Here is a 27,925-nt window from a genome sequence, read left to right as displayed (position 1 = left end):
CACACACATTGTACTCAGAACTAAAGAACTGCACAGATTGAACAAATACTGTATTACTGAGGAGACAGATTTTTATCAGAATAGCTTTTTAAAAGTATTTAAGTAACAGTAGCTAACTTTTCATGTCCAGCTATTTTTATGCTGATCTGCAAGCCTGTTGTTCTCTATACACACATTAAAGTGTAACTATACAAGAAGTTTCTGCACCTCTTAGCAGAACACGAAGTCTAACAAGGGGAGGTTTTGGTTTTCAAAAATTAGGGTTTTGTTGTTTTCACATACATGCTCATTTTATCTTCAGAACAGTATTCAGGACTGATTAGGTTAACCATAAAACTTCAGTTAGTATTTTTCCTCCACCTACAAAAAACTGCAAATAGAAAACCTCTCCAAGAAACAGTTCCTATCAAATCACTGTGCCAAGAAAAAAAGTTCAAGCTTGTATATTCTAGAACATAGTTGGTCTTTGTTTAGAAGTAATACAGAACCCACAGCATGTTAACACTACATAGTAGGTATGGGAAACATCATTTCAGTAACCAGAAGTTAGATTTCAGTCTTCTCCCTTTACCAGGGAAAACCTGTGTCAAAGACCCAGGTTTGACTCATTTTCTTCAGTTTCATCAGGTAGTTCTTCAGCTGATGCACCACACACATTATCTTGGTTATCCACAGAGCAATTCAGCTCTTCAGGTTCCCCAGCTGCTATCTGAGTAGTTTCTTCTTCCTCCTCTTCTTCAACTTCTCCATCATCCTCTACATCCATCTCAAACACTCTCACATGACGAAGATTTGAACTTAGCTATGGAAACATTAAGAAGTCTTGATTAATAAGTAATCAAAAAAGAACACAGATACCAATTTATGTATTGCCCAATAGCTCTGAAAATAGCCTTTATCTTCAAAATGAAGGTACCGTGGAAATTGGCAATTGTTTTATTGCTCTGCAGACTGTAAAGTAAAACAAGTCTATCTATTAATTGCTATTAAATTTTTTCCAGGTTATGTAATGAGACAGGCATGACTGTATTCTGACAAATTGATAATAGATAGGAAAGATAATCAATTTGTAAGAAATTAAATGATGATAACCAAGACTTTTATTTCTGTTAACTTTATGAGGTTTACAGACTATCTTTCTCCCTAGCTATGGAACATTTCCTTCCCCCTCCACCCGATGTATTCACAGATAAGTACTTACCACACAGGAAACTTTTCTAATACCATTTACAGCAACATACTGAGCTTTCATATTCTCCAGCACTCTCCACTGGTTGTCCAAGAAGACAGTACGTGTTGCTATCTCATCACTTTGCTCAGCCAATCTGCAAGAAATGATGCACAAAACATAAGAAAATTTCAGTACTAAAACAAAAATAAATCCCAGTCAGTCCCAGGTTTTTTTTGTTTTTTTTTTTTTGTTTTTTTTTTGTGTGTGTGTGTGTGTGTGTGTGTCTAGATTTTACTACACCATATGCAACAAGTAGACAAGCATTTAAAATCATAACTCCATATACTCCAGATACTCTAGAAGAGAGGATAAAACTGTGCAGACACAGCACGTTTCAAGTGCTGCAAGAGATTACAACAGGACAGAATGGAGTTGTATGATTCCTGTCTTGTCCCAGGTAACAGCTGTGGCAGGAAGATGATGTTGACATTCCTTCAAATCCCTCCTTTGCAAGAACAAAGCTCTGGAGGCAATGTCTACCCTTACACAGAAGTGACCTCTGTGACCTTTGATCAATGTATCTCTTCACTACCACTTACAAGAGCTGTATGCAATTCCCTGTTACAGTGGCCAAGACTGGTTTGAGCTTGTTTTTAATATTGCCTGTTCCCACCTTTTAGTAGAATCCCAGATGAATTCCATTTCTTGATCCTCATTTGTGTATACTGAAGATAAAGGCAGCTGGGCCAAGATTCTCTCCTTCCCCTCTTGTTCCACGCTCTCCTTCAGAACTACAGTTACAGTTTCATCATCATAAAAATGTGCATCTAAACAACTGTAGCACCTATTGGAAATAAACCAGTACCTACATATTAGGAAGCAACAAGGAATAAAAGTGACCATAGAACAAAAATATTTCTATGCTGCACAGCACTGAAGTTAGGTAGTATTCATTAGTTAACAGTGAGTTTTACTGTAAACAATGAAAAGGTCAGTTGTGCAACTGAGACTCTTTAGGACTGCTAAAAACTCCTGTAACATAAATGACACTGAAGAACAAAACTTAATAAAAATCTTATTTCTTCCCATTTCAGTTGAAATGTAAAGAGCAATTAACACAAATACCAAGGAAAATTAGGAAACAGTTGGTGATGTTGAGGGCCATCAGCACTTTGGACCTTTCTAAATTAAAAGCATAAACTTACTCTGCCATGACTTCTGAGACACATGTACCAAGGTTCAACTTTTTGATCAGAAAACTAAAATGCTTACTTGACCTTAAGTGCAAAATAACTCAACAGTCTCCAGCTGCACCAGAGAGATTAAAGCGGACATCGGGAAGAACTTCTTCATGGAGAGGGTGGTGAAGCATTGCAATGGTGAAGTGGTGGAGTCTGTATCACGTGATGATTTAGGAGATGTGCAGTCATGGCACTAAGGGACAGGTTTTAGTGATGGGACTCGGTACGTCCGGTTGATGGTTGGACTTTGTGATAGTGAAAGTCTTTGCAAGTCTAAATGGCTCTGTGGTAAGATTCCCACAGTCCTACACCTTCACCCCTGTACTGTGCCTTACGGCCCAACTCACTTGGGAACTACAAGCTACTGCAGCATTTGAAGTGCTAATTTGGAATATAAAAGCCAAATCATAATGCTAGGGAAGTTAACTTCAAGTAAAATGAACACTCAAAAACATGGTCTTCAATTTCACAATCTGCATCCCTGGAAGAAGAATCAACTCAACATACTGACCTGGAGTCTGAGCTCTCATTTATACTGTTGTTCAAGAAGTTTCCAAACTCTACTGCAACAATTCCGTTACCGATAGACCTGAAGGACAGAAATCACTATTTTGGTGACATTTTTTTTCCATCTGTAGAAAATTCAAAATCTCAAAGGGCAGCTGCAGTACAGAATGGTGCAAGCCCATCTGCTTTACAAAGTACATGACTACATCCCCAGATGATGTAACAAGTGGACAGAAACCTTTTGATTTCTCTTGCCTCTCAAGCAAAATGTGACTGAAAGAGCCAAATGAGAAAATCCTTCTGTGTTGTGGGATACAGTTCTTTGTTGAACTCTCAGCTCAACTGTCCTAGTTTCAAGTCCATTAAGTCACTCATTACTTGCATCTATAGAAAATGAGTCAGTACTACCTAAGATTTATCAGGAAATTTTTCACACAGAGGGTGGTGATGCACTGGAACAGGTTGCCCAAGGAAGTTGAGGATGCCTCATCCCTGGAGGCATTCAAGGCCAGGCTGGATGTGGCTCTGGGCAGCCTGGTCTGGTGATTGGTGACCCTGCACACAGCAGGGGGGTTGAAACTAGATGATCATTGTGGTCCTTTTCAACCCAGGCCATTCTATGATTCTATGAAGATACCAGTGAGAAAGGAAATACAATAGAAACTACACCACAAGGCTACAATTTTGTCTTCAGAAGCAATCAACTGGAAACACAGAAGGTATTTCCATCACATGTTCCCTCCAGCAGTAAAAATGTTCTAAAAATTCTCACCCTGTCATAGCTCATCATCTCCTCAATTTAAACAACATACATTATAAAAATCACTATTTTATGTTGAAGCTTTTGTTGTTCTCCACACCTAGGTCACGTCAGTGCACTGCACCTTAGGTAGAGAAATTCCCAAAAGTGCAAAAATGATATCCCAAAGAGATGTATTTGTTGAACCCAGCTGTCCACCCATCCCATTTTTCCCTAGTGTTTTAAGTCACAGGCTATAAGGAGTTAACAGTATTTTCAGCAAGACAAATCAACATTGTAAGCCTGATTCTCTACAAGTTTTCTTAGTTCACAAAGAGTAATTCTGTGAGGAGCAAAGCAAAGGAAACCTGACTTTTTTCTCCTGAGCCTACAAACATCCTGGATGTTTTGATCAGATTTTTTGAGTTTAATAAAATATGAATTCCTACTGTAGTTTCCCATTGCACCTCCCAATGCCTTCCACTTTGATGAATTCACAAGGACTGTGCTCAGAGTCCTTCAATCTCTGTTTTTGCAGAAAAAAAATCAAGTTGCAACTGTCTCTATACATATGATAAGTCTCACAAACCATTCTCCTTCCCCCATTTTTTCTTACCTGGAAGTATCTGTATGTCTCCTCAAAATGTGTATTTTAGAAATAGAACTTTCTAATATGGTAAAGAGAACATAATGTACGTTGGATGTTTTGTCATTCCACCTGTAATGTTAGGTGAGGAAACAGGAAAAAGTCACACCATATTTTAAGAACAGGTGAGTGACATACAACAAGAAATAACAGCATACTTACAGAAACGGCAGTTTAAATAACTGAGGTGAGGAATCTTCACTGAAAAGGAAAAACAAAACGAGTGTACAAAATACTATTATAATTTTGTGCAACTGAACTCCAGAAATAATGTTAAAAACATACCTACGGGAAGTCTTGTAGAGAGACACACAGAATGCTTGATGCACTGACTTTCCAATCACATCCTAACAAATAGAATAAAAAGAGCAAAGAAAAAGCAAGCTGTTCATGATATATTCCTTCTTAAGAAAACTAAATCAATAAATACATAAAAAGAATAAAATCCAAGTGTGTTTGAAAGAAAAGTCCACAAATATTTATACTGAACTAACCATCTCTAATGCGAACACTGTCACTTAACGCACGTAGTTCGTATTTCTTCAGAAGACACAGACTAACTAATAAATCAACTAATCAGCTATCTGATCTGTAATGCGTACACCAAGTTACTTAATGTTAAAATAGCTCTCATCAATGCACAGGGTAAACAGAATGCACAGAACACACAAAACAAAAAAAATCCTCCATTGAGTTTAAGACACTCAGTAGTGGTTAAGTGGGAATGCATGCTGCCAGCTACATTGTAGGCACTCAATTAAAATTCCAGGCCTTGCTAAGCATGACTACCATCTAGAAGAAAGTTATATAAATTGAACTTACAGCTGGTTTTTGTAAACAATGATCAATGACCTCTTCCATTTGCCTTTTGACAAAATGCAGTGATTTCTCAGGATAGTAGGGAAACAAAAGTGGGCTTTCTGCAAACACATAAAGCTCATTTGAAAAAAAAAAAATGCTTATAACTCCATAAAAAAATAGACTATACTACTACTGAAGTGACAGTGGAGTGACAGTGGGCCAGTAAGCTGCTCACAGGCCTAGAGCACATGGTTCAGAGGAGAAGTTAAGGGCCATTTATATTATTCCGCCCAGATGAGCATCATGAAACTAACTTCTAATCACAAAAAAAAAAAAAAAGGATTACTCTTATGTTAAGTTCTCCACATACCTCAGATTCAGTTTTACTCAAGCACACATTACCTTTAACATGAGTACTATTTTTGAGAAAGTGAAACCACTGGTTTCCTTCTGTATTAGGTGGTGAAACAAGGTCTTCATCTTCATCTTTCAAGTACTAGATAAGAAACAGACATTTTATAAGTCTGCAAATTAAAAATAAGTAACATTAGAATTCACTTCCAACAATATATAATCACAGAATTATAAAGGTTCCACTGGACTTCTGGAGATTATCTAGTCCAAGCCCTACACTGTCTCTCACAAGTTAAACAAGTTTAGTTCCTTCTAAATATAACATGTCTACATTTAAAATATAACATTCCACTCCTCCTAGAAATAAATAAGAAATCAACTATTGTTTAATATCATACAGTACCACTTCCATGTGGAACTGATTTTCAAACAATACTTGAACACAAACATTTAGAAATCCAGTGAGTAACAACATAAAGACAATGTGCAGATTTTAATTTTACACTAACTGCTGGCTGCAAACACATTTCACCCTTTTTCTAAAATACTGCATATGTAAGGAAAACTATAAAATGTTCTAACATTTTCTTTTTCTAATAACAAAGAAAATATTGGCAATAACTTCCTTTTACTGTGACTGGAATGCACAACACATAGCAGAAGGGATAGAGAAAAAAAAAGGGCACAACTTTAAAAGCTTTCTCATGATTTTCTCTCTTACTCCCTCCTTCCATATATTCTCTAGTTCTTTACCTGGCCAACCCTCTCCACATTGAAGTATTTTCCTTTGCGATTGTAAAGTTCTGGTGCCTGGAAAAAAAAATAATAACAATGCAAACAAAACTAAAATTGAAACCCAAACTGACTAAGAAATAAGGCACAAAAAGATGATGGAATTATTTTACTTAAAATTTTTCCTATTCAATTACTAGCAGCAAAAACACAGTAACCAAGTACCACTGCTGTACAAAATAAATTAGGATTACTTACCTCATTGAAGTGCTCAGTAAGAAAATCCGCAACAAACGTGATATCTTTTTGAGTCATCTAGAACAAAAAACATTAAAAAAATGGAGCAAGGGGAAACAAAGTTTGACAATTACACCTAATTGAGCACAGAATGAACATTCTATAGGCTGAACAAGGCCAATTCATTGTTGCTCACAGGACAAGTACTGAAACCCTTTGCCAGCTTGCAGACTCTCTGCTGAAATCGCACCAGTTTATTCATATTTGCCTCATACAGAAGGGCCTCAAACTGGAGAAGGTATTCCAAAAATGATCTGACTAGTCCTAAGTAAGGAAGGTTATCATTTCTCTTGGCCATAATCCTGTTAGAATAACCCTGGTTCCTCTACACTGCCCTTTGTTGCCAGAGCCCACTTCTGGCTCATGCCCAGTTTGCTTCCACCAACATCCACAGGCTGACCTCCTCCCCAGCTAACCAGGGCTGTGCTGCTGCAGATTCTTCCCTGGGAACAATTTTGTATTTGTTCCTGCTGAAACTCAGGAGGTCCCTATCAGTTCATTCTTGCAGCCTATTTCCCTTTGGATATCTCCATCTGCCCTACAGCACATCAGCTGATGCACCCATTGTGGTGGTGACTGCAGATCAAATGCAGGTGTTATTTATTTCTTCTCTCAGGTAAAGATGTTACAATCTGATTCCTATTAACTTCATCATCTAGGGCATGTAAAGAGTCACCATACGCATATTTCATAGAGATCTAGGCTCATATGTGCTGCACATTAAAAGAAAACAGTAGAAGTTATATATGCAAGACAGTACACTGAGGTGTTTGTGTGAATGTGCAGGCATCAGCTTTCCCAAAGAAACGTCACAGGCACATTCTTTAAGTTTTGGAACAAAAAACACGTTTTTAATCTTGCTCTGTAAGTCAAGCAGAAAAGAAAATATACCACCATTAATGAGAAAATGTTATTACTACCTTGTTCAGCTCTGGAAGCACATGATCTTCTGACATCCTCAACATAGCTGAGGAGAAAAATAAAAGATACTAATGTTTATCTTTTTCTTAATATTCCTAATTTTTCATTGCTATATAATATGACACTGTCAATAATATAAGAAGGATTAATTTGTCAGAAGCTGAAGAATCTGAAAAGAACAATTACGAATTGGGACTGAAATTAAGCTTCACTTACCCTACTAAACTGCAGAAAATATCTATGGCAGTAATAAACAGATGGATATAACTAAGACTGGCATAATTAATTGTTGGCATTTTGGTATTTACAAAACAGATACCAAATATTTACTACATCATCAAGCTTACCAACGTACAGCCATCGAAAAAATGCTTTGAAGTTTTTCATACTACTGTCAATAACTCTGCAGAAGAAACAATCAGTAACAACAAATTACCAGATGTCACAAGCTGTTGCAGGTTTAAGTTCTATTTCTGTTACAGACAGATATGTAAGTATTACCAACTTCTTAAAAATGCCAAATGCATCCCTCCCTCTAAGACTCTTGTTGGCATACAAGCCTATGAGGTGCAGCAAGACAAGAGCTCATCACCAACAGAGGAGCCACACCCTGCCATCTTTCCTTACTCCCAAGCCACATGCTTTCTCAAAAGCCAAGTTTTTAAAATTCCTCAGACTTTATACTTACTGAAGCAGCTCATTTGCTTTCAGGATGAAAGAACCAACAGCAGTAGTAGCCTCTGTCAAGAGAGCAAGCCATTGATATCATGCTTGCAAAAATGAAATAAGTGTAGTTAAGTAGGACACATGCTACTGTACCTTCAATTCCAGATGCATCTAATCCCAGAGACTCGTATTTTTGTTTCCATAAAGCCATCCCTTTCAACTCACTTAAGTAGTATAAGAGTGCTTCTGAGCCACTAGGAGAGTAAAGCAAAGAACCAATCTTTTAGTCCCCATTTTATAACTGTGCTTCACAGTGCACCAGATTTTGATCTTACAACGGGCAAAGTGGAGAACTTTATAAAATCACCTGGAATGTAAGAGCTAAGAAAGTATTTGCAGAAAAGCAAATATTGTCTTTATAATCTTAACCACCACACAGTGATGGAGAACATTTCCTATAAAAATATCAAGCAGTGATATTTAGTTTATACGCCATGGAGACTGCTCAAAATACGAGCTCTCCATCACCCACGAGTAAATTAGTACATGGTGTATTACCACATACCATACAAAAAATCTATATATAAAGAACCACTGATACTGCACCCCATCTTTTAGCAAAGTACATAATATGCTACTTAATCTAAAATTTATTGGACATTTTATGACGTACCTCTGCAAATGACTTATAACCAATTTTTGTATACTGGAATAGGAGGACTCTATGGACTGACCGAGCTTTTTTAAGCCCTGTTAAAAAAGAAATATAAACACATAATAATGTTTTCTTAATGTAAATGCACAGCAATTAAAAGTTACTGAAATGTATAATTCTAAGATGTTAAATAATATGAACGTACCTTTACTGTCAGTTGGTTCATTAATAATGCCTGCAGTTCCAGACTAAAAAGGGACAGGGAAGAGAAAACCAAACATGCTTTCATTTTGTATTTTAGTATCAAATGCAAACGCATACTCAGATAAAACAACAGTAGCTACCTTGCTTTGCCCCATAACAACAGCTGCATAAACTCATCCTGAACAGAAGTGGTTGTATTCTTTTCCTGTCAGCCAAAATGATTGAAATAGATTGGTAAAGAGGTTACATTCAGCCTACCAAATAACGTCACAGATACCTCAAATAAAGTACATTACAAAACCCACCCTTACTCTTGAATGCTGAAATCAGACTACAGATCTTTTGAAATTCAATTCAACTCAATTCAATGATTCAAGGTCAGTATTTTCAATTATTTTCAGTTGTAATACTCAGTAAAAATTCTAAGCACTTTCCATCATCAAGAATCTATGTTAAAAATAAATACATTAATTACTTGATTCAATTAACTGCCAGCCACGCACAAAATATATGCAAATATATGATCTGATATATATGCTCCATTGAGTTAAGCTGCAAATGATGATGGGCTGCTGCTCAACATTTACAGTAGACAGTTCATCAGTGACTGAAGTAGAAAGAACACAACCTTAAACAGAAAGCAATTGTTCAATAGCTGTGCAAGCTGAAAAATATCACTTTCAAATAGTAAGGAGTAAACAAAATAAAGGAGTATCACAATGCAATCACACTTGACTGTGCTCAGATATCTGCAGCATCACAGCAGTTTGCCTCTGAACTTAGAGACTGTTTGCTGGAGGCCTTACATAAACAGCACTAAGATAATGTACTGTGTAGTTAACATGAACAGCAGACCTACTACAGAAAAGAGCAGTTCATACTACAATACCTGTACAAATTTTGTTAGCCGTGAGTCCATCTGCATCAGTATTTCTTCCCACGCCTCACACATGCACGTCAATGACAAGTTTATATACTGCAATACAGACACTAAGATTAGCCTTACTCCCTTTTTTCTCCTTCAATACATGTAAAATAACTGGATGTTGTAACACAAAGGGAAGATGATATATATATTACAGGCATCATATGAAATTTCTAATCAACTTTTCAAGCTAGAGCTCCACATTTACTTAAAACCAACAGAAGTTTCCTATTAGGAAAATTTTACTTCCTGTAAGAATATAGAAGGCTCTAGGACTTGAGATATTAAGATGTCATAACAAAACCATACCTGTAACAGTGTTGAAATGTGAGTAAACTTCCGGGCCATTCGAGTTACCTCAGGTAAATAACTTGATAACAGACTGGTGTCCAGCTATAACAAACAGAACAGTTAACAGATCATTTGTTTTTTAAACAGTTTCGGGTTACTGAAATAAAAACACAGATGGAGAGGACCCACAGAGAAACTTAATATTTCTCATTTTCTTTAAGTTGACTTTAAGAAGAAAACAGGGCAATTACTATTTTAATCTAACAATAAAAGCTCTTGAGAATGGTTCTAATTTTGGAGTTCTAACAGTAATAGTTTGCAGGATGACTGTTCTGTGTAGAATGGATGATGAACAGCACGGCTGCTACACCTTTGTGTTCAGAATGAAGACAAACCGAGTAACTGTAATTGAATAAATGTTATATTTGAAGTAATATTTTCTCAGAACGCCTCAGAGCATTACAGTCAGTCTCAGCTGTGAGACTGCAAGCCAATGCGACAAACCCAAAAGCTAAGCCAGGGTGCACTTCAGAAAGGCTGAGAACAATCATTGCAGGTTTTTCCTACAAATAACAGGAAGGTGATAAAGTTAGGTGAGAGTAAATAAAAGAAAGAACATTTTAAAATTACTTCACTTGCCTGAAAATAAGTTATCTCTGCTTCACTGTCAGGAGAGTCTTGTATTTCTGTAATAACCGATAGTGATTTCAGGTCACTGGATAAACAGAGTCCACGACAAGAACCTGCCACCTGAAGGATTCCAGTTTAAATGTTAATGAAATATTGAATTTTTTCCATACGTATTTACTGTTGTAACACATTCACATGCAAAGCAGGCTGTGTTCAATGACATTTAAAAACCAAGGGGAATTTTGTTCAAGAAAATATTTACCCCTTTCACCATGGATTAGCATTGAGCTCAGTTTCTTTTCAAACAAAATGTTAAAATCACCAGTTAAATTGGAATGTCTTTCCAGCAATAACCACACAACCCTACCCAAAGAAATAGTTATTCCTTTCTGTAAAATTTCAGCAATCCAGTTTCAGTTACACATAAACCCACAGATGCATTATTTCATTCAATTCAGCTGTATTTTGGTATACGCTGAAGAAAAAAAAAATACAGAAATAAACATACCCCAGTTACTGTAGCAATCTTGAACATTCCATAAGCATAAATTTCAATAAACCCTGAGCTGCCACCAAGGACAAGAGCATTAAGCCTATAAGAACAGAAGAACACGTGCTGATGAGCACATGAAAATAAACTGACAACTTTCTTTCCTAAACTATCTGAAGTCAGTTTTTAATGCAGACAAAAATAATTCTTAATTTCCATTCCTTTTACTAAAAGATTCTCTAGAAAACCACTAAAACAAATACTGTGCTGTCACCTACAATCCAAGAAATTTAAAAACTAAATGAAAAATATTAGTAGCTTGGACTTGATTGATGAGAACTGGGTCTAACACTTGCAGGAAACAAAATCATGTAGCAAACTGCTGAATGAAGGAAAAAAAAATTAACACCAAGTTTAGGCACAGAAGTCCTTTTTCACTAACTGGAGACATGTGAAAAAAACTAACAGTTTACAGCAGCAGCCCACCTACCAGTACAGGCTGCAAAGCATTCTTATAAAGCTACTTTTTCATTTCCCCTGTATTTATCCTAATTACACGCCGAGTAAGTCTGTCACTGCCTCTTGGTGGGCCTCCTCAGTAAAACCTCAGCAGAAATAAAAACATAAAAGATACAGCAGCAAAGAACAGCCACAGACAACAACAGCAAAAGAGACAGAAACCCTGTTTAAAAAAGTAAGATCAGGGAGAAACAGATCTGTGTTCTTCTGATCACTTACCAAAATCAACTTTGCTGTACAATGACTTGGAAAAATGCTTTTCTATGATCTCTCACTTTTTGTCTACATTTGAAACATCACACTTTGCACAGGGAGATTGCCTGCTGTGTCACAAACCACTCTCAGTCTACTAGACTACACATCCTCCAGGTGCTCCTCATGTTTCCTAATATGAGATGCTTATTTTAAAGCACTCATGATGCCTCTGAGACCAGCTTAAGTAATCCATACAAGATAGCCTTTAAGTGTGACTCAAGAAATCTTCCAAGGAAAAGAAGATATAACACCAACAGCAGCACATTGTAAGGTGCCTGACAATCCCTTTAAGCCAAGGAGAAAAGATGTAAACTGATGAAGACATAAAAAATTTTTTTTAGTATATTCAGTGAACTTTATCTTCATATACGAAAAAAAGAAACATTGCATACTTTCTCCAGAACCATTAAAACAGATTATGAATAACTTTAAAGTAAGTTTCTTTGTTATTTTAAAGCCAAAAAATAAAGAAACAAAAGAACACACAAACAGAATTTACCTCACATCACCCAGAAGCTTCATAATCTCATCTGACTTTTCTTCACTGAAAATATAAAAGATATGGATGCTTTTTAGCTACTTTGTCTCAATAGCAGAAAACAAAGAAAGAAACTTAGAGGGTGGTGACACACTGGAACAGGTTGCCCAAGGAGGCTGTGGATGCCCCATCCCTGGAGGCTTTCAAGGCCAGGCTGGATGTGGCTCTGGGCAGCCTGGTCTGGTGGTTGGCGACCCTGCACACAGCAGGGGGTTGGGGGATGATAGTTGTGGTCCTTTTCAACCCAGGCCATTCTATGATTCTATGAAACCCCCTAAAAAAAAAAACAAAACCAACAACAAATCATGTAAACCCCTAAAAAGAAACTAAAAAAAAAAGTCAGTTCCTTACCTGAAAATTTTCGCAGTGGTACTATAACTAAAAAAGAAAAAAAAACAACGAAGTTGAATTAGGCAGGCATCTAACTGAAAGCACCAGTAGAGTAGTGAAGACATAACAAAAACAACAATTAGTGCAAGTCTTCCCAGGCTTTCTAGTTTAATGCTTACTTTTTTGGTAGTGCTGGTAATTTAGGCAAAATGAGATTTGCCTCATCCTCTGCATTGTAGAAGGAAGTGAGAATGCTGAAAAAGAAATGACACTGTCTTAGCTACTCAAACTGTTAAAATAGAGGAAAAGAGAATTACTGACTTTGAAGTTACCAGTACACACTCAACATCATGTACATAAAATGGATACAAATATCAGATGGTAATCTTAAATATATCTAAAAACTAAATTAATAAAAAAAACCCTGATAATCTTGATGGTTATTTCCACCAGGTAAAGTTTGTATTTGCTGGCCCAGTACCTTGCCACTGAATCACTCATTATCTGTCACCAATGGAGGCTTTCTCTTTAAAGTCTATACAACCCTGCAGCTCACCTACCTGCACCTCAGCAAAGCTTCACTACAAAGACACATGTTACAGTACGAAGAAGAGCCAACTACAGTCCTTAATAGCACACTTTACACGTGCCTGGAGGTTAGATTCCCTACATGTCTGTCCCCATCAGAGGAATGCTAGAGTTACTTATAATACAGTGGTTTTCTCGATATTTTAAGATTTCCATTTTGGGGAAACGTAGTGGGAAGCACCTGCCAGACTTACCCAGCCACTCATTTTTAAATAAACGTTTTAGTTATTATCTTGGACTGCCCATCACAGGTCTTTGTAAGACCACAGAAGGAGGGACCACAACATCCCCCAGCCTCACAAACGTGACTGAGAATTCTGTGTCAGAGCTCACAGTCTCTGCAAGAAATCTGATTTCCTAATGCAAGCGCTCCCATGGCAGAATGTCAGCACATTCAGGTGCCATATCGAATTAAGGCTGAGAAAAGATATAAATGCCAAACTGAAGGTCTTGAAAGCACAAGTGAAGAAAGATTTAACTATAAAACTTTTTCTAACAAAATAGATGATCGCAATAACATTATTACAATTACTCAGTGTCAAAGTTAGCTGGATCAGAAGATAGGATGCACTAGTTAACATTTAAATGCTGAAATATTGTGCCTAATAACCTAAAGAACCATGAGACTAAGATTACAGCACTGGAAAGAAGCACATGAGAAGTGCCTGTTAAAATTTTCCCTTTGGTTAAAATAAAGCAGAAAGACAACACAATTCCAAAATATTAAAAAATATTGTTTTTACTTCCTATTACATGCAAAACATACATAATTAATAAGTTAGTGCCACATAGCCCATAATTTACTTGCTGTTTTTCAGACCCACCTGCTCTCTGCAGTTACTTCCATCCAATGCATATAAGTAATAGACAAGTTCACTGAGAAGGAGTGCAAGCTTTCAGGCCTTTCTACATCACACAGAATAATCCGCTTGGTATCACTAAGGCCAAAGGCCAAAACTAGAAAAAGATGAGTAAAATGTATAAATAACCAACATGCAAAACTTTGTACTTTATACTGAACTAGAAAGCAATGCACCTTCATAGTCACTACACTGTATTTTCCTTTAGCCCATTTCCACTACTTCCCAATTCTCACTTGAAACCTGCATATTAGAATGAGGGTTGTTGGTCCCATCATAGTTTTAAGTGATATGTTAGTCAAAAGCCCAAACCCACAATTGTGTATTTACACGCTGAATCAAACACAAGCACTTCTAACACAGTCCTGTTCAGACAACTTCTTTCTATTCTTCAGGTAAATTCTGTATTTCATACAAAAATATTCTGCTTAGTTAAGAACAGGAAACTTTGCTACAACTTGAAAAGCAGTGTTTTGGGTGTAAGTTCACCTTGCAATTATTTCTTGCAATTGCTTTCAACAGTGCAACTTCGCCAATTATTTTTAATAAACATACATATAATTAACCCATCCTTTTCTTCAAATACAGTCTACTTAAAGTTTCCTTCCCAGACAAAAGGTATGATCACCCACATCATCACACATCACTTCACTGACTTCCAGTAGGATTGCTTTGCAGTAAGTCACAGCATATACTTGACATTACTTTTGCCATCTGGCCTCCAAGCAAGAGCAGTCACTTCTTTTCCTGTATTTTCATTTGGAGGCAAACTCCAAACTCGTTGAAAGTTTGCAAGCCGATGAAGTAAAACCTACAAAGCAAACGCATTTAAGACAGAAAAATAAAAACAGTGTTTTAAATAAAACCATTAAAATCATCATAAATCAATTCAAGATGCAATTTCTCACAATTCTTTAGTAACTTCTACTATTATTTAATAACTCCTTCTCCTAGCAGACATTCCACTCCTACACGGTTTAAGAGACCACCACACTGTTTACTGTAGAGCAATACAGAGGAACAAACTGTACCTTGTATAAACCTAGAAGCCTGTAACCAACAGGGATTACCCACACCGCTCCAGCAAGGACAGCCTGAAAGTACAAGTCTTTCAGCATGCATGATTCCATGCAGCAGTTCTGGGAAGGAAAAAGCTATGAAGTTTTAGAATATCATTGACACAGGCAATGAGAATATCATTAGTGAACTCAATAAGGCCAAGTGCAGGGTGCTGCACTTGGGTCACAACAATCCCAGATATGCATACAGTCTGGAAGAACTTGAGAGCAGTCCTGCAGAGAAGGATCTGGGTGATAGCGGATGAAAAGCTGGACCAGCCAGCACACACCTGCAGCCCAGAATGTCAATTGTACCCCAAGCTTCATTAACAGAGGGGTGGCAGCAGGAAGAAGGAGGGGCTTATCCCTCTGCTCAGCCCCACAGAGCTTAAGCACAATAAAGGCACAGAGCTGCTGTAGCAGGTCCAGAGGAGGGCCACACAGTCGACCAGAGGGCTGGAGCACCTCCTCTCCTGTGAAGAAAGGCTGAAGGAACTCTGCATGTTCAGCCTGGATAAGGCTATGGGGAAACCTCACTGAAACCGACCTGTACTGGCCAACAAAAAGATGGGAAGGGACTCAAAAGAGCGTAGCGATAAGACAGGGGTAACAGCTTTAAAGTAAAACGGGAGATTTTGGTCAGATTTCAGGCAGAAATGTTTCCCTTGGAGATGCTGAGGCACCGGCTCGGGCTGCCCAGAGACGCTGTGGGTGCTCAACCCCTGGAGGTGTTCAAGGCCAGGCTGGATGTGCCCCGGGCAGCCCGAGCTGCTGGGGGAGAACCCTGTGGAACTGGACAGATTTTAAGTTGCTTTGCAACCTGAATCATTCCACGATGCCATAAATCAGTATGGAAACTAAAACTGGAGCGAGTGACAATGTTAGAAAGCTCGATAAAACGCTGCTGCGACTTGAACGGAACTACGCCGCAGCCCGCACCGCTCCCGCCGTCCGCTCTCCCTGCCGGCCCCGCGGGCAGCGCGGCTCTAAGCCCTCACTGCGGCGCACGGCAGGGACGGCGGGCTGCCCCGCCTCCCAGCGGCGCGCTCACCTCTCCCGCCCTGTTGGCCAGAGCGATGAGGTCTCTCTTGGGGGACCACGCCATGACGACGACCTCCTGCGGCAGCTGCTTCTCCCCGACCTGCCGGAAGGCGGGCATGGCGGCGGCCTCCCGCTCGCTGAGCTCCTCCGCCGCGCCGCCTCCCGCCCTCCGCTGCCGGCTTCCGGAGGTGCCGCTTCCTGCTCCGGGGCGGAGCGCAACGGGGCGTCATACGGAGTGGTCGCGTTGTGGGAATACGCGGTGAGGCGTTTGCATATTCGTTCCTGTAACGACGCCTAATATAAAGGACTGTCACTTTAAATTAGATCAGCTTTTATTCAGAACGTTGGTGTTAACATTTTTAGAAAGGCTAACCATAAAAAAAAAAACGTCTTGAATGATCTTGTATCAAGTAGTCTTGTCTTTTTTCTTCTTCATTTTCCTCCTGGAGAATGTGGTGTGCTTCGTGGCCCATCTTTTACAAACACCCAACTTTGCCCTCTTTAGAGTTTTTAGGGTTTTCTGCTTTTGTCTTCTGCCTTTGCCAGCTCTGTAAAGAAAGAACATAGAGATTATAATAAAATGGTGACTAGACTTCGGTGTTTGCTGGCATTTCATACGAGTTGTGCATACACCTGGCAAGTACTGTCCCAGGATTTGCCATCTTAGGATGTTCTGACATGGACTATTCTAAAATTTTTCAGTTCTTACTCAGCATTTACCTTCGCATGCCCCCAAGTGCAAAACAGCACATGTGGTTTTGTGCTGAGTGTGTTCTACATGAATATATTGAAGATGGGCTTAGAAGAAAGTAGGTGAGGTTTAACAACATTATGAAATACAAACACAGGACCCACACAGAGTTAGCAAGTGGCTATTATTTTTTGTCTCTGACAAAAGATGTATTTAATAGTACAAAGCATGGAATAATTTTAATAAGGAAAACATATATAGATATTTTTACTAGGAAAATAAGCCTAAGTTATTTTCAGTAGTTCATTAACATCATACTGATGGCCTGAAAGGACTAAACCATCCCAGCACAATGTATACCTGCCTGAAGAAACAGATGAGGTTGCTTGAACTTCTTTTAGTACCATTTTCACTTTTTCAAGAAAATGAAGTTGCTGCTACATATAAATATGGTAAATATAAAGTACAGCCACACTTCAGCTCAAATACTCCGTAAGCAAAATTTGGATGAGTGTCATAGCAGGGCATGAAGTAACACTCCTATAGTCTACTGCCATTGAGCTTGCTGCTAACCTGAGGCCCACTGCCTGAATGTCACTGTGCAACACAGGGCATCTTTTGGGAGGCAAGATCTGCATTTCCAGTGTCACATGCATTTAAGGTGAGAATCACAAACAAAACCAAAACACTCTCTGCAGGGGCTGTCAGAAGCGTGGGGCAGCTATCCTAAACTGCCAACTCTCTCACTGGACCATCTTCAACATTCCCTTCCCTTTTTTTCAGTTAGTTGTATCTGGAGACCATCACATGCACTTTTTGTCTTTTGATAAATACACGTATGTGTTTGTGTATGTTAAAGAATTATAGTCATGGCAGCATAAACGTAATGTGCCCTCATTAATAAAGTTGTTATATGGTACAGATTTAGACACTATTGCAGAGAACACCTGAAATACCAGATGGAAAAAAAGAAAGATTTGAAAACAAAGCAAAGGAGACAAGAAGCGATGAAAACAGTGCAGCAGCTATATACTCTGCCCTTCTGTGAGGAATCTGAAGAGGATTTAAGTATTATATTAATTTTGCATCTTCTTGACAGTGCTACCAATGCACCACTCAGAAAGTTCTGTGAGATCTGTGTGAATCCATTTGGAAAGAAAACACATTTAAGGAAGGGGGAACCAGAGGAAGATACCTACCTCAGCAACGCTAGGTTTTATCATATCCTCCTTTTGTATGCACTCTCCAGCAACACAGCAAGTGGACAACAGTTTAAGAGGACAGCACACAAAGCCTAAAATTATCTCTTCCTAAAGCATTTCCATGAAATAAAATCACTTTTCATCTGAAACCTCTTTCATTACAATAAGGCAGTATTGCACTTACTGGCGAGATGCTCTGGTGCAGGAGAGGCCGGGACAGGAGCTGCGTTTGTGACCTGCCTTGCCACAAACAAAGCAGCCCACATCAATCTTCTCACACGTGTGGTTTTCCAGAGCACAGCATTTGCATTTGTTACAGTGAAACCAAGCTGCAAAATAAGCAACACGGTTTTATGATCTTCAGAAGGTTCAGAATTACCATCCTGAAGTTGAATTCTAAATACAGGCTGTTTTACCAGGATTTTTATTTTATTTTATTTTATTTACATTTTCAGAGATGTGTGCATTCAGTTTTTGGTCCTTTATCTTATTTGATAAATATTTGTTAGAGATACTATTTAAATACAATTGAATTATTTTGCTATTATAACTATTATCCTGCATGGCATCTTAACATGAAAAATAGCCCATATGTTAAAATGGATTTACAAAGATGCAATTTCTATATCAACACCAAGATTGACTGCTCCAGCTGTTTAAACACAGCTGTAAATACAACTGCATTTGTGTATGAAACATAACTTAATAATGCTCTTAGGAACATATTCACAATTGTCTCTGTTTATAAAGTTCTTACTAAAAGCTTTACAAAATTAGGAAACATATATGGCAAATCAAAATCCAGATTTTCCCTTTAAAAATATAAGGAAGATTTAGCCCTGACAAGAACTTATGTATATTTCCACTATGTGCAAATATGATAACTAAGTTTCTTACAACAACTTGTGTGAAACTGAGACTTTTCCTTTACTCCATGTCTTCTGCGTGATCCCATTTTATTTATTTTCCAGAATATTTATTTATCTGGTCTGTCAGCTCAGTATCTTCAGACTACCGTTTCACTGTACTTTTATTTAGGTAAGTATTTTTCTGTACTTACAGGGTTTCACACATTTCTTGCAAAGAACACAATGCTTCCATCGTCTGCCATCCTGCAATTAATAGATGAATAAATGCACTGTTTTTAAAAAACCCTGATTAGCTCCTAAAACTGAACTACTCGTGTTTGTTACCCACTATTTACAGAAACAGGTCCCGTGGAGAAAGGACCACACTTAAAAACGGTAGTGCTGAGAATCTGCATCAATCACAGTAAAATGGCTACATTTGGAAGTTAGTGTGCCCTACAACTTCCAACACATAAGGAGAAATGAACGTGTAAACAGACCAGTGATGCTCTAGGGATGGTCAAAGTGACAAGTAGATAACTTTTCCAGTCCTCTGTACAGAGCAAAGGAATCAGGAAATAGAAATTAATTCCCATTAAGTTATGATGTCCAGTGAAGAAGACAACCAAATTGAATTGTCTGGGGTTTCCCAAAGAAACCAGTATCAAAATAGCTTTTTTTTTTTTTTTAAATCAGAGCAAATATCACAGAATCTATTAAGACTACTGTCACTTAAAAGAAGATTGCTGCTAATATTGTGACCTAGGAAAAAGGCAGAATACTTACTTTTGATGTACATGAATTGCATATTTCACAGTGGTGGTTGCCAGAACTAACATAGCGCTGACAGATAGCACAAAACCTGGAAGAAGTAAAATCCTGTTTTATCCAGTATTTGCTCAAAAAGCAACATGAGTGAAATTTATGCAGGTTCTACAGTAAATACAGGGATTGAAAAAAATCACTTCACTAAATTAAATACGTTTTTGATTCATTAACTTCCACTTTGGCCCACAGCTTCATCATCATTTAGACACGATACAAATAGTATCATTTACACAATAGTAAAAATCCAGGTGCATGAATTCAAAATAGAAAAAGTAAAAAAACCAAACCAAACCAAACCCTGCTAAATGAGTTTTATCAGTAAAATCCATTTGCTCCTGATGCTTCTTAGTGCTCATATTATTAACTACTATCTCAACCAGGCTGATTACTTAGGATAGCTGTAAATCTCCATCGCCCACGGACATGCATAGTTCATACAGCTTAGCTGAGGAACCCCATCATTCCAAAACAGAAACAAACAGAAATAAATGCTCGACTCATATTACTTATAGAACATGTAACCTTAGACTGCAACAGCGAAATGTGCTCTTGAACCTGGTATCCAAAAGTTAGGCACAACAATACTAAGCAGCACGTCCCAAAGTCCTTTAAAGCCTTCATGCACTAAGAACAAAGGCACTCTTTCAGTCACTCCCTTGACTTTTAACACACCTTACCTGTAGCCCTCTTCTGCAGGAAGTACAATCACACCTGGGGACAGATTCGTGAAGATACGGACAGGGGATTGTCTGCGACCCGTTTTGCCATGTTTATATAGTGCATGATTATCATAATCTACCTAGAAAAAAGAACAGTTTTGATTAAAAAGTATTAAGGAAAAACAGAACTATTTGCATGTCTGTTCTCTTTATGTGTGTCTTATGAAATTGTTCTCTAGATCTGGAAGATGCGAACCCTGAATTAGATTATAAATTCTACACCAAGTATTTTGTCTCAATTCCTTTTAAATTTTTGAAGCCATAATACACTTCAACTATCCTATTTTACTTCTTCCTTTTTACTCTTCTGTATGGGATATCTGGGATAATATTTCAGTTGTTTGACACTAAGGAGGGGTTGTTTAACAAAAACACAACCTGTGATAAAAAAACCAAAACTATACTGTTCGTGTTGTCTGACAGAACAAGAGCTGATGTGCATCCCGAAGTACCTCAAAACAATTACAGAGCTGCAAACTCCATCAGCAATGCTTGTTTCCAGCAATGCTTCCTAAGACTTGCCCCCAAAATTCTCATCTCTGAATACTAGCAGGAATACAGCTTAGACTAGCATCCGCTTCCAATTTTCTTCTACTAATTTTCAATCTACAAGATATATTGCCTTGAACACCCATGTCATACCCACCGAGCTACCGACATTTCAACATCTGCACAAAATGAAACATTCTTCAAGCTACTTCTCACTTCTGCAGTATGCATGTACTTAAATTAGTGCAAAATTTATCCCCCTGAAAACATTCCAAAAGAGTTGAGATAACGGACTGGTGACAGAAGGCTTAAGGTGTATAATGAAGCACAGGAGTGTGTGATGTTTTCAAATCAAAGGCATGACTTCACCAAATGAGCATCACATAGTTTGCAGCACCTCCAAGACAGTGAGAAATGCAAAAAGGCTCATCCAAAATAAGTACTGCCATTATATCCACTTTCATTTATGTTCCTGCCCACTCTGCACTCAACCAAAATTCAGCAAAGTCACTGGGCTTGGTCATACCTGATAATCCATCATAGTGAAGCTTGGGAAAAATTCAAGAATACGGGATTCAAAGAAGTATGGAAATATCCAGAACATGGGCATCTCTTGGTTCTTATTACCTAGTGATAAAAGGCTTGGATGTACATTAAAGAAAAACAATGTATGTGAAGCATGAAAAATTGACAGCAAGTGTTCTGAATCCATAAGCATGCATATGCACACTCCACTAAGCATAATAACTAGTTCCTTTTGGGGAAAGGAAGTTTTGGGTGTATTTATATACACTGGGCTGTAAGTTCCACTTACCCCAAACAAGTCCTGTCACCTGCTTCGGTTGCTAAGAAGTGGTGTTGTGTTTTAATTGGTTATTTTTCTCTACCCTTAAAGTCCACTTTAATTGCAAAGCTTATTTTTACAAATCCACATTTAAGGGAGACTTCAATACACGGTACCACATCTTAGAAATTATGCATTTGTTAACATTCGCTCAAGTAGCAATAATTAGACTTGAACAGGTACTTTTTCTTACAGTAACTTTACAGCTTAATTCACCTATTTGTAATACATGCCTCCTTTTTCTGTATCCTTCCACATTGCCATCAGTTTTTTAAAACTAGAAGCCAGTGCTTCCACTAAACCTCCAAATGGGGGATCAGCCACCATAATTACTCTTTCATCTTTCTCTTCGTGTAAGAATTTCCTACAAGTTTCATGTGCAGCCTGTAAGAAACAGGGGGGAATACAGATTTAATAGCTGTAAAATAAAGTTTTAAGATCTGCAAAGATTCTATTTAGCACTATAATTATTGTTTTACAAATTTGAACTTAAACAATGTAGATTACCTCTTGTGTAGGTGAATGTAGCATTTCAAAAAAATTCTGGATCTGAAGAACTGAAAGCAATGCCCCACTCAGTTATATGACATCACCATGGACAGATGCAGTAAATGATGTCTAAAATACTCTTTTTCTTAAGGGTAGTAAACGTGACTTGGAAAAAACAGGTTGTCACACAAGAGAGCAGAGTTCAGGCTCAGAATACATGTAATTCATGCCCTTTTATTTTACTCTGTAAGGCATTACTAATAGGAGAAATTCCAGGCCACTGAAAATTGATTCAATCCATACTGGTTATAAAAACCAATCCAGCTAGGACTCTATTATCAAAGGAAATGGAAAAAGCTACGTATTCACTGCCATCATGCAGAGTCCTCTTCTATTGCCTGGATTCTGTAGAATTCCAAAGGCAGAATTGTATTATTTATCTACATTCAGAAGTGCAGTTCAGACCTTGAAATGATGCATGTCATTACAGGTGTCAGCTTGGCAAAAACACTTCAGTCATGCAGTAATGCAAGTAAACAGTCTTTTAATTGAAAAAATACAGAACTTGAATAGACTAACAAATCAAAGAAATTCAAAGGTAAGGCTTTTAGGCCAGCTTTCCATTTCATGCTAGATTATTTTTATTTTTAAGAGCTTGCTAAAATTATGCTTTAGAATGAGAAAAAAAGAAAAAACTGACCTATGTGGTATGAAAGGTACTACAGTAAGAATGTCTATGCAACTCAGTCATGGCTTACTAATTACGGCAGGGGAAAACTAAACAGTGAGTTAGGATACTGGGATAAGTGCTTTGAGAAGAGTGCTTAGAATTAGATTAAACTATGATCCTCTATTTAAAAAAAAGAAAAAAAGGGGGTTTGGCCTTTTGACCTTACTTGCCTGGAGTAAACCAGGAAAACCTTCCCTCTCAAGTATCAGTGAATGAGTACTGTGGCATCTGCCTGGCTCATGAAGGCTGGGAATACAACTATTCTGTGGTAGCAACACAGGAACAGGGCTAGCCTATACTAATAATAGGCAACAACTCAAACTCACACCAAACTGTCATTTTAATAAAAGAAACGTTAAGCTGTGTAAGTAATGTTAGTCAGCATGTTCCTGAAGTCCCATGACTTTATTTTTGAATCAAGTGGGAAAGAGTAACTGAAGATGCACTGTTGTTGGTTTTTTTATTTCCAGTACTGCTGACAATTTTTATCTCATGACGGTGGTCTTCTAACTAACCATCTAGACTAGCCAGTACTTCTTACTAAATTTTGTATCAACAACACGTATTGCTTCACAAAGCATTCAAGAAATACTTGTCCTTACCTCTCCACCAAAAAAATAATGATTAAACATGTTGTAGTGGCAGAACTCATCCTCTGTGTAAAATTGTGAATACCTGTAAAATACGTTTTAACAGTAATAGAAAAATATGAGTTACTTCTTGCTTGCCCTAAGGGACATTCACATTGAAAATAAGGCCTTTACAAAGACAACATTTTTGAGTTCCAATTATTGAAAACACGATAATGGAAACAATTAAGTACAACTATTTTTCCTCATAAACTAGCTGTCACTACCGTTAGGGTGCAGAAGTGAAAACGTAGAGACAAGAAATGGAGATAACCACCAATTTATCTTTTAAAGTAATAAGGAAACAAATTTTTGCATATACTCTTCAGACACATAACATTTATCAAAACCTACCTGAAGTCAATATCTAGCAGAAGGCTTCTAACCCTGAAGTCTTCTTCTTGTAAAGCTTTTGACTGGATCATTTCATGAAGCCTGAAGCATAATCAGAACAAAGAAATGTAAGATATAACCACCATCTTCAGAAAATATCTTGCAAGACAAGAACATCTGGTATTTTACTAAGCCAAAAACCAAACAGATCGAGAAAATGGAGCAATTTGGCCAATATTTAAAGTTAGAAAAATATGATGGCCTTAGAAGATGGTAAGTCAGTGGAGATTAGAGAATCACCACAATAAAAACCCCAACGCATAACCTGAGTAACTCACTGTCACTTTGGTAAGAAGCATTAGCACAACATTTAAAAGCCACACAGGTGGGTGAGAGGGAATTTAACTGCAGTGCAGCTACAGCCCTCCTGTGTGTCTTGTGAGTTCAAAGCATGTTCCCAGTAAGTGCCTGGATACTGCCAACCAATTAAAGCATAGTGAACCTCTTAATATACGTACCTGGGTGTTCCAACAGACAGCACTCGTCTGAATCCTAGTGAAACAATAAGGTCCAGTAGAAACTGGCAACTTCTGTCTGCAAATAAATACTGTGCATTTGTTTTTTTATTTTCTAGTGGATACAAAAGTTGACTGGGACTTCTTAGCTGGGCAGTGGAGATATCATACAGGAACTGATGACTCGAGTGTTCTTCCCATTCATCTGGCAATAGCAATTGCTGGCATTCCTGACAAAACCTCCTCTTCGATAGAGGCAACAGAACAAAATTCTTGTATCTATAAATATAAAAGGCAATTTTGAAAAAATCTCTATAAAAGAAATGGAAGGAGATACAAATGGGTTTCATGTTTTCAAGACATTTACAGAAGCAAATAGTTTAAGCTGCTTTTGCAAAACTCCACTAACTACATGTCAATGAAATAATACTTACGAAAAAAAGTGTTCATAGGACACTTTGAAAATCTCCCCTAAAAGCAAGTAAGTAATGCAATGGTCAAAGACATTGAGAATTTGTAAAATAACTAGATTACAGAGTGAAGAATGTATCAACTATAAACATACAGGACTACTTGCTTGTACATAACTCACAAATTAGTGTTACTGTACAATCTGTGCAAGTCAGAAATAACTTTCTGAAGTTGCACTGCTACAGACCTGTTGTTAACACATTAAGAGCACTGACATAAGGAAAACTGTAGCTATGAAAATAAAAAGGCACAGTTCCTGAGTTGAAAGCATAGTGTTCTAATCAGATGTTCAATGCTACTTTACAGACAATCTTTTCTTATTTTTCCATATGCCTCTGCCATGCTTTCATTTTCCAAAGAATCCAGAAACATCGTGCCTTCATACAAAGTCTCTACATTTATATAAGACTGACTACAAATGAAAATGCACTTAGCAATAATACCTTTCCACATTCTGTCTGTGAGTACAAGGCGGCTGATGACTTCTATTATACTCTTCACGGGCTGCAAGTCTAGCTTGTGATACCTGTAAAATTTATGCATTTAAGAAGTTAAAAAGCAGGAATCACTATGTTGTAAATCAAATCTCAGGATTAACCAAAAATGAGTGCATCAAAGATCTTGTGCTTCAGGTCCTCTGCTCAGGAAAACTGTCCCATTCCTGGGGTTCCTGGCTGAAAGTAACAAGCATGACCACAGTTTAGTGGCAAGCTACACAGAAGTCTCTTTGAATTCAAACCAAGCAGCAACAAATAACTAAATGTAAGAATTCAGTTCCTTTACATCATGTAACATACAAGGAAAACATCTCAAAATGTGCTTACAATAAACAAAGAAATGGACAGACTATTAACATGTTCCTACATTGATAGAATTCCCTCTGAAAAGCTATTCCACGTGACTGACAGAAACATTGCTGAAGACCCTTGTGCGCCATTATTTAAATGCACACCAGCCCTCTGCTGAGCCTGTGCCATCACTCCCACAAAACACACTCATCTCATAGCTAACAGTATCAAGACATCGGCACAGAACTTACAGATCCGACCCCCACCGCCCTCTCTGGGCACTGCACAATGTCTGCTGCACCCACCCAGTTTTCTCTGCCTGGACTGCAGAAGATGAGGACCTCCCAGGTCAGAACCATCCTTTGCTCAGCATCGCACCATAGTGGCAAAACTCACAGCCCCAACTCAGCTGTATTTTGGTAACACAGTAACAAACACCACTTTTGCTCAATGCGTAGGGCAGCCCTCTTTGAAAAGCGTACCTGAAACACCTTCCCCTCACAGAAAGCATTCTGCTACCCGAATACTGTTAGGAAAGCACTTACAGAACAATTACCACAGATTTCCAAAATGACATTTACATTTTTTCAGTTTTCTGTTAAAGAGTAAAAAGCAAAAAAGCAAAAAAAAAAAAAAAAAAAAACCCCCAAAAAACCCACCCAAACCCTAACACCCCCTCAGCATGAAGCAGCCCTCTTACCTTCTCATCCTCCCACTGAAAGAATTTACAATCCTTTCTGTCCCTACAAGCCGAACAAGCATAGAATCTTCTCCCCTCCTCTTTTCCTTGGCTGGTCTTCACGAACAGGAGAGCAGGACCTAACGACATGAGGCCCACAGACCTGCTTTATGCCTTCCGGGCTCCCTCAGGATCTGCGGCCACCCCCCTCGCGGCCTTCAGAGCTCCCGGCCGGCCCCGCTCCTCCATCCCGCCCGAGCGCTGCTCACCGTGCGGGCAGCAGGGAGCGCCGGGCACAGCGCCGAGCAGAGCCAGCCCACCCGACCCTGCGCCCGCGGCCCCTTCAGCGCCGGCCGCCATGTTGGTACAGCCTTCCCAGCAGCACCGCAAGCAGAGGGAGGCGGGAACGCGACAAGCGCTGTGGCGCCGACCTCCTACCGAAGTAGCAATAGATTCCGATGCTCCTCCCCTGAATACGTGGTGCCGTCTTCTGCCTGGTGCTCCTGCACCGCGTGAACTTCAGTTCCTCCTTACCTTAACCGAGGTCCCACCGGTTGCACGCACCGCCTGTCCAGCGTTTTCTGCTACAATGATACAATTTGTAGTTTCCTGCTACAAACTGGGCATTGGGAGAGATGGCTGTGAGGAATAGACTGCACGTGAGGTTTTTTAAAGCACGCCCAGCAAAGCGCTTCAAGGAGCCCCGTACTGCTTTACATTCAGTTTTCTCCAACCACCACCAGTACTCTCAAGAAGTCTGTCAGGGTTTAGGGAGCATATAGAAGCATTCTGGTCACTAAGGCATAGTAACTCAAATGGAATCACTGAGGTTCGAAAAGATCTCTAAGATCACCTAGCAGTCCAATCATCCACCTGTCACAAACACTGCCACTAACCCCTGTCCCTAAGTACCACATCTAAACCTTCCTTCAACGCTGCCGTGAACGGTGACTCCACCTCCTCCCTGGGCAGCCTGCTCCAGTCCCTGCCCACTCTTTCTGAGAAGAAATTTTTCCTAATATCCAACCTGAACCTCCCCAGATGCAACTTGAGGGCCGTTCCCTCTTGTCCTATCACGGTTACCTGGGAGAAGAGGCTGACCACTAACCCACCACAACCTTTGGGAGTTGTAGAGCAATAAGCTCTCTTCTGAGCCTCCTCCATGATGCTTGCTATGAAAAAGCAGTGAGATGCTACAGCCAGGAAAGAGG

General features: G+C 38.7%; 2 protein-coding genes across 3 annotated transcripts; both read right to left on the bottom strand.

Moving 5' to 3' along the window:
* Positions 1-427: 427 nt before the first annotated feature.
* Positions 428-16,604, bottom strand: ANAPC4 (anaphase promoting complex subunit 4). The gene is made up of 28 exons (XM_042812823.1): positions 16,470-16,604; positions 15,066-15,171; positions 14,325-14,457; positions 13,092-13,166; positions 12,934-12,960; positions 12,544-12,588; positions 11,289-11,373; positions 10,790-10,900; positions 10,169-10,252; positions 9,824-9,910; positions 9,075-9,139; positions 8,936-8,978; positions 8,749-8,825; positions 8,229-8,329; positions 8,098-8,149; positions 7,757-7,812; positions 7,409-7,455; positions 6,450-6,506; positions 6,213-6,269; positions 5,508-5,601; positions 5,127-5,224; positions 4,590-4,651; positions 4,467-4,505; positions 4,275-4,376; positions 2,924-3,001; positions 1,845-2,015; positions 1,202-1,325; positions 428-802 (listed from the first exon to the last, which is right to left on the bottom strand). Exons 1-28 carry the CDS (start codon positions 16,575-16,577, stop codon positions 587-589), a joined length of 2,400 nt encoding a protein of 799 aa, XP_042668757.1. The 5' UTR covers positions 16,578-16,604; the 3' UTR covers positions 428-586.
* Positions 16,605-16,773: 169 nt separating this feature from the next.
* Positions 16,774-27,098, bottom strand: ZCCHC4 (zinc finger CCHC-type containing 4). 2 transcript variants are annotated; one of them, XM_042812824.1, is made up of 13 exons: positions 26,984-27,098; positions 26,736-26,854; positions 25,691-25,773; positions 24,780-25,055; positions 24,283-24,363; positions 23,902-23,974; positions 22,314-22,464; positions 21,763-21,863; positions 20,706-20,827; positions 19,987-20,062; positions 19,413-19,464; positions 18,537-18,681; positions 16,774-17,007 (listed from the first exon to the last, which is right to left on the bottom strand). In XM_042812824.1, the coding sequence occupies exons 1-13, from the start codon at positions 27,072-27,074 to the stop codon at positions 16,866-16,868; spliced, it is 1,512 nt and encodes a 503-aa protein (XP_042668758.1). In that variant the 5' UTR covers positions 27,075-27,098; the 3' UTR covers positions 16,774-16,865. The 2 variants fall into 2 exon arrangements, with proteins under 2 accessions (XP_042668758.1, XP_042668759.1); XM_042812825.1 differs by lacking the exons at positions 16,774-17,007; positions 18,537-18,681; positions 19,413-19,464 and having other exon boundaries at positions 20,706-20,823.
* Between the last annotated feature and the right edge of the window lie 827 nt (positions 27,099-27,925).

The sequence above is a fragment of the Centrocercus urophasianus genome, unplaced genomic scaffold (assembly GCF_019232065.1).
Source record: "Centrocercus urophasianus isolate 14NV4802_14NV808 unplaced genomic scaffold, USGS_Curo_1.0 seq_13, whole genome shotgun sequence".
In the NCBI taxonomy this organism is placed as follows: Eukaryota; Metazoa; Chordata; class Aves; order Galliformes; family Phasianidae; genus Centrocercus; species Centrocercus urophasianus.
This window is presented reverse-complemented; position numbering and strand designations above follow the sequence as displayed.

Coding starts and splice junctions, on each gene's coding strand:
- ANAPC4 (XM_042812823.1), bottom strand. CDS start 16,577: ATGCCCGCCTTCCGGCAGGTCGGGGAGAAGCAGCTGCCGCAGGAGGTC. Junction 6,270..6,449: donor TTACTGAGCACTTCAATGAG/GTAAGTAATCCT, acceptor TTTTTTTTCCAG/GCACCAGAACTTTACAATCG. Junction 5,602..6,212: donor ATGTGGAGAGGGTTGGCCAG/GTAAAGAACTAG, acceptor TTTCTTATCTAG/TACTTGAAAGATGAAGATGA.
- ZCCHC4 (XM_042812824.1), bottom strand. CDS start 27,074: ATGGCGGCCGGCGCTGAAGGGGCCGCGGGCGCAGGGTCGGGTGGGCTG. Junction 21,864..22,313: donor GAAGGATACAGAAAAAGGAG/GCATGTATTACA, acceptor TTTTATCACTAG/GTAATAAGAACCAAGAGATG. Junction 20,828..21,762: donor TCACTATGATGGATTATCAG/GTATGACCAAGC, acceptor TCTTTTTTCTAG/GTAGATTATGATAATCATGC.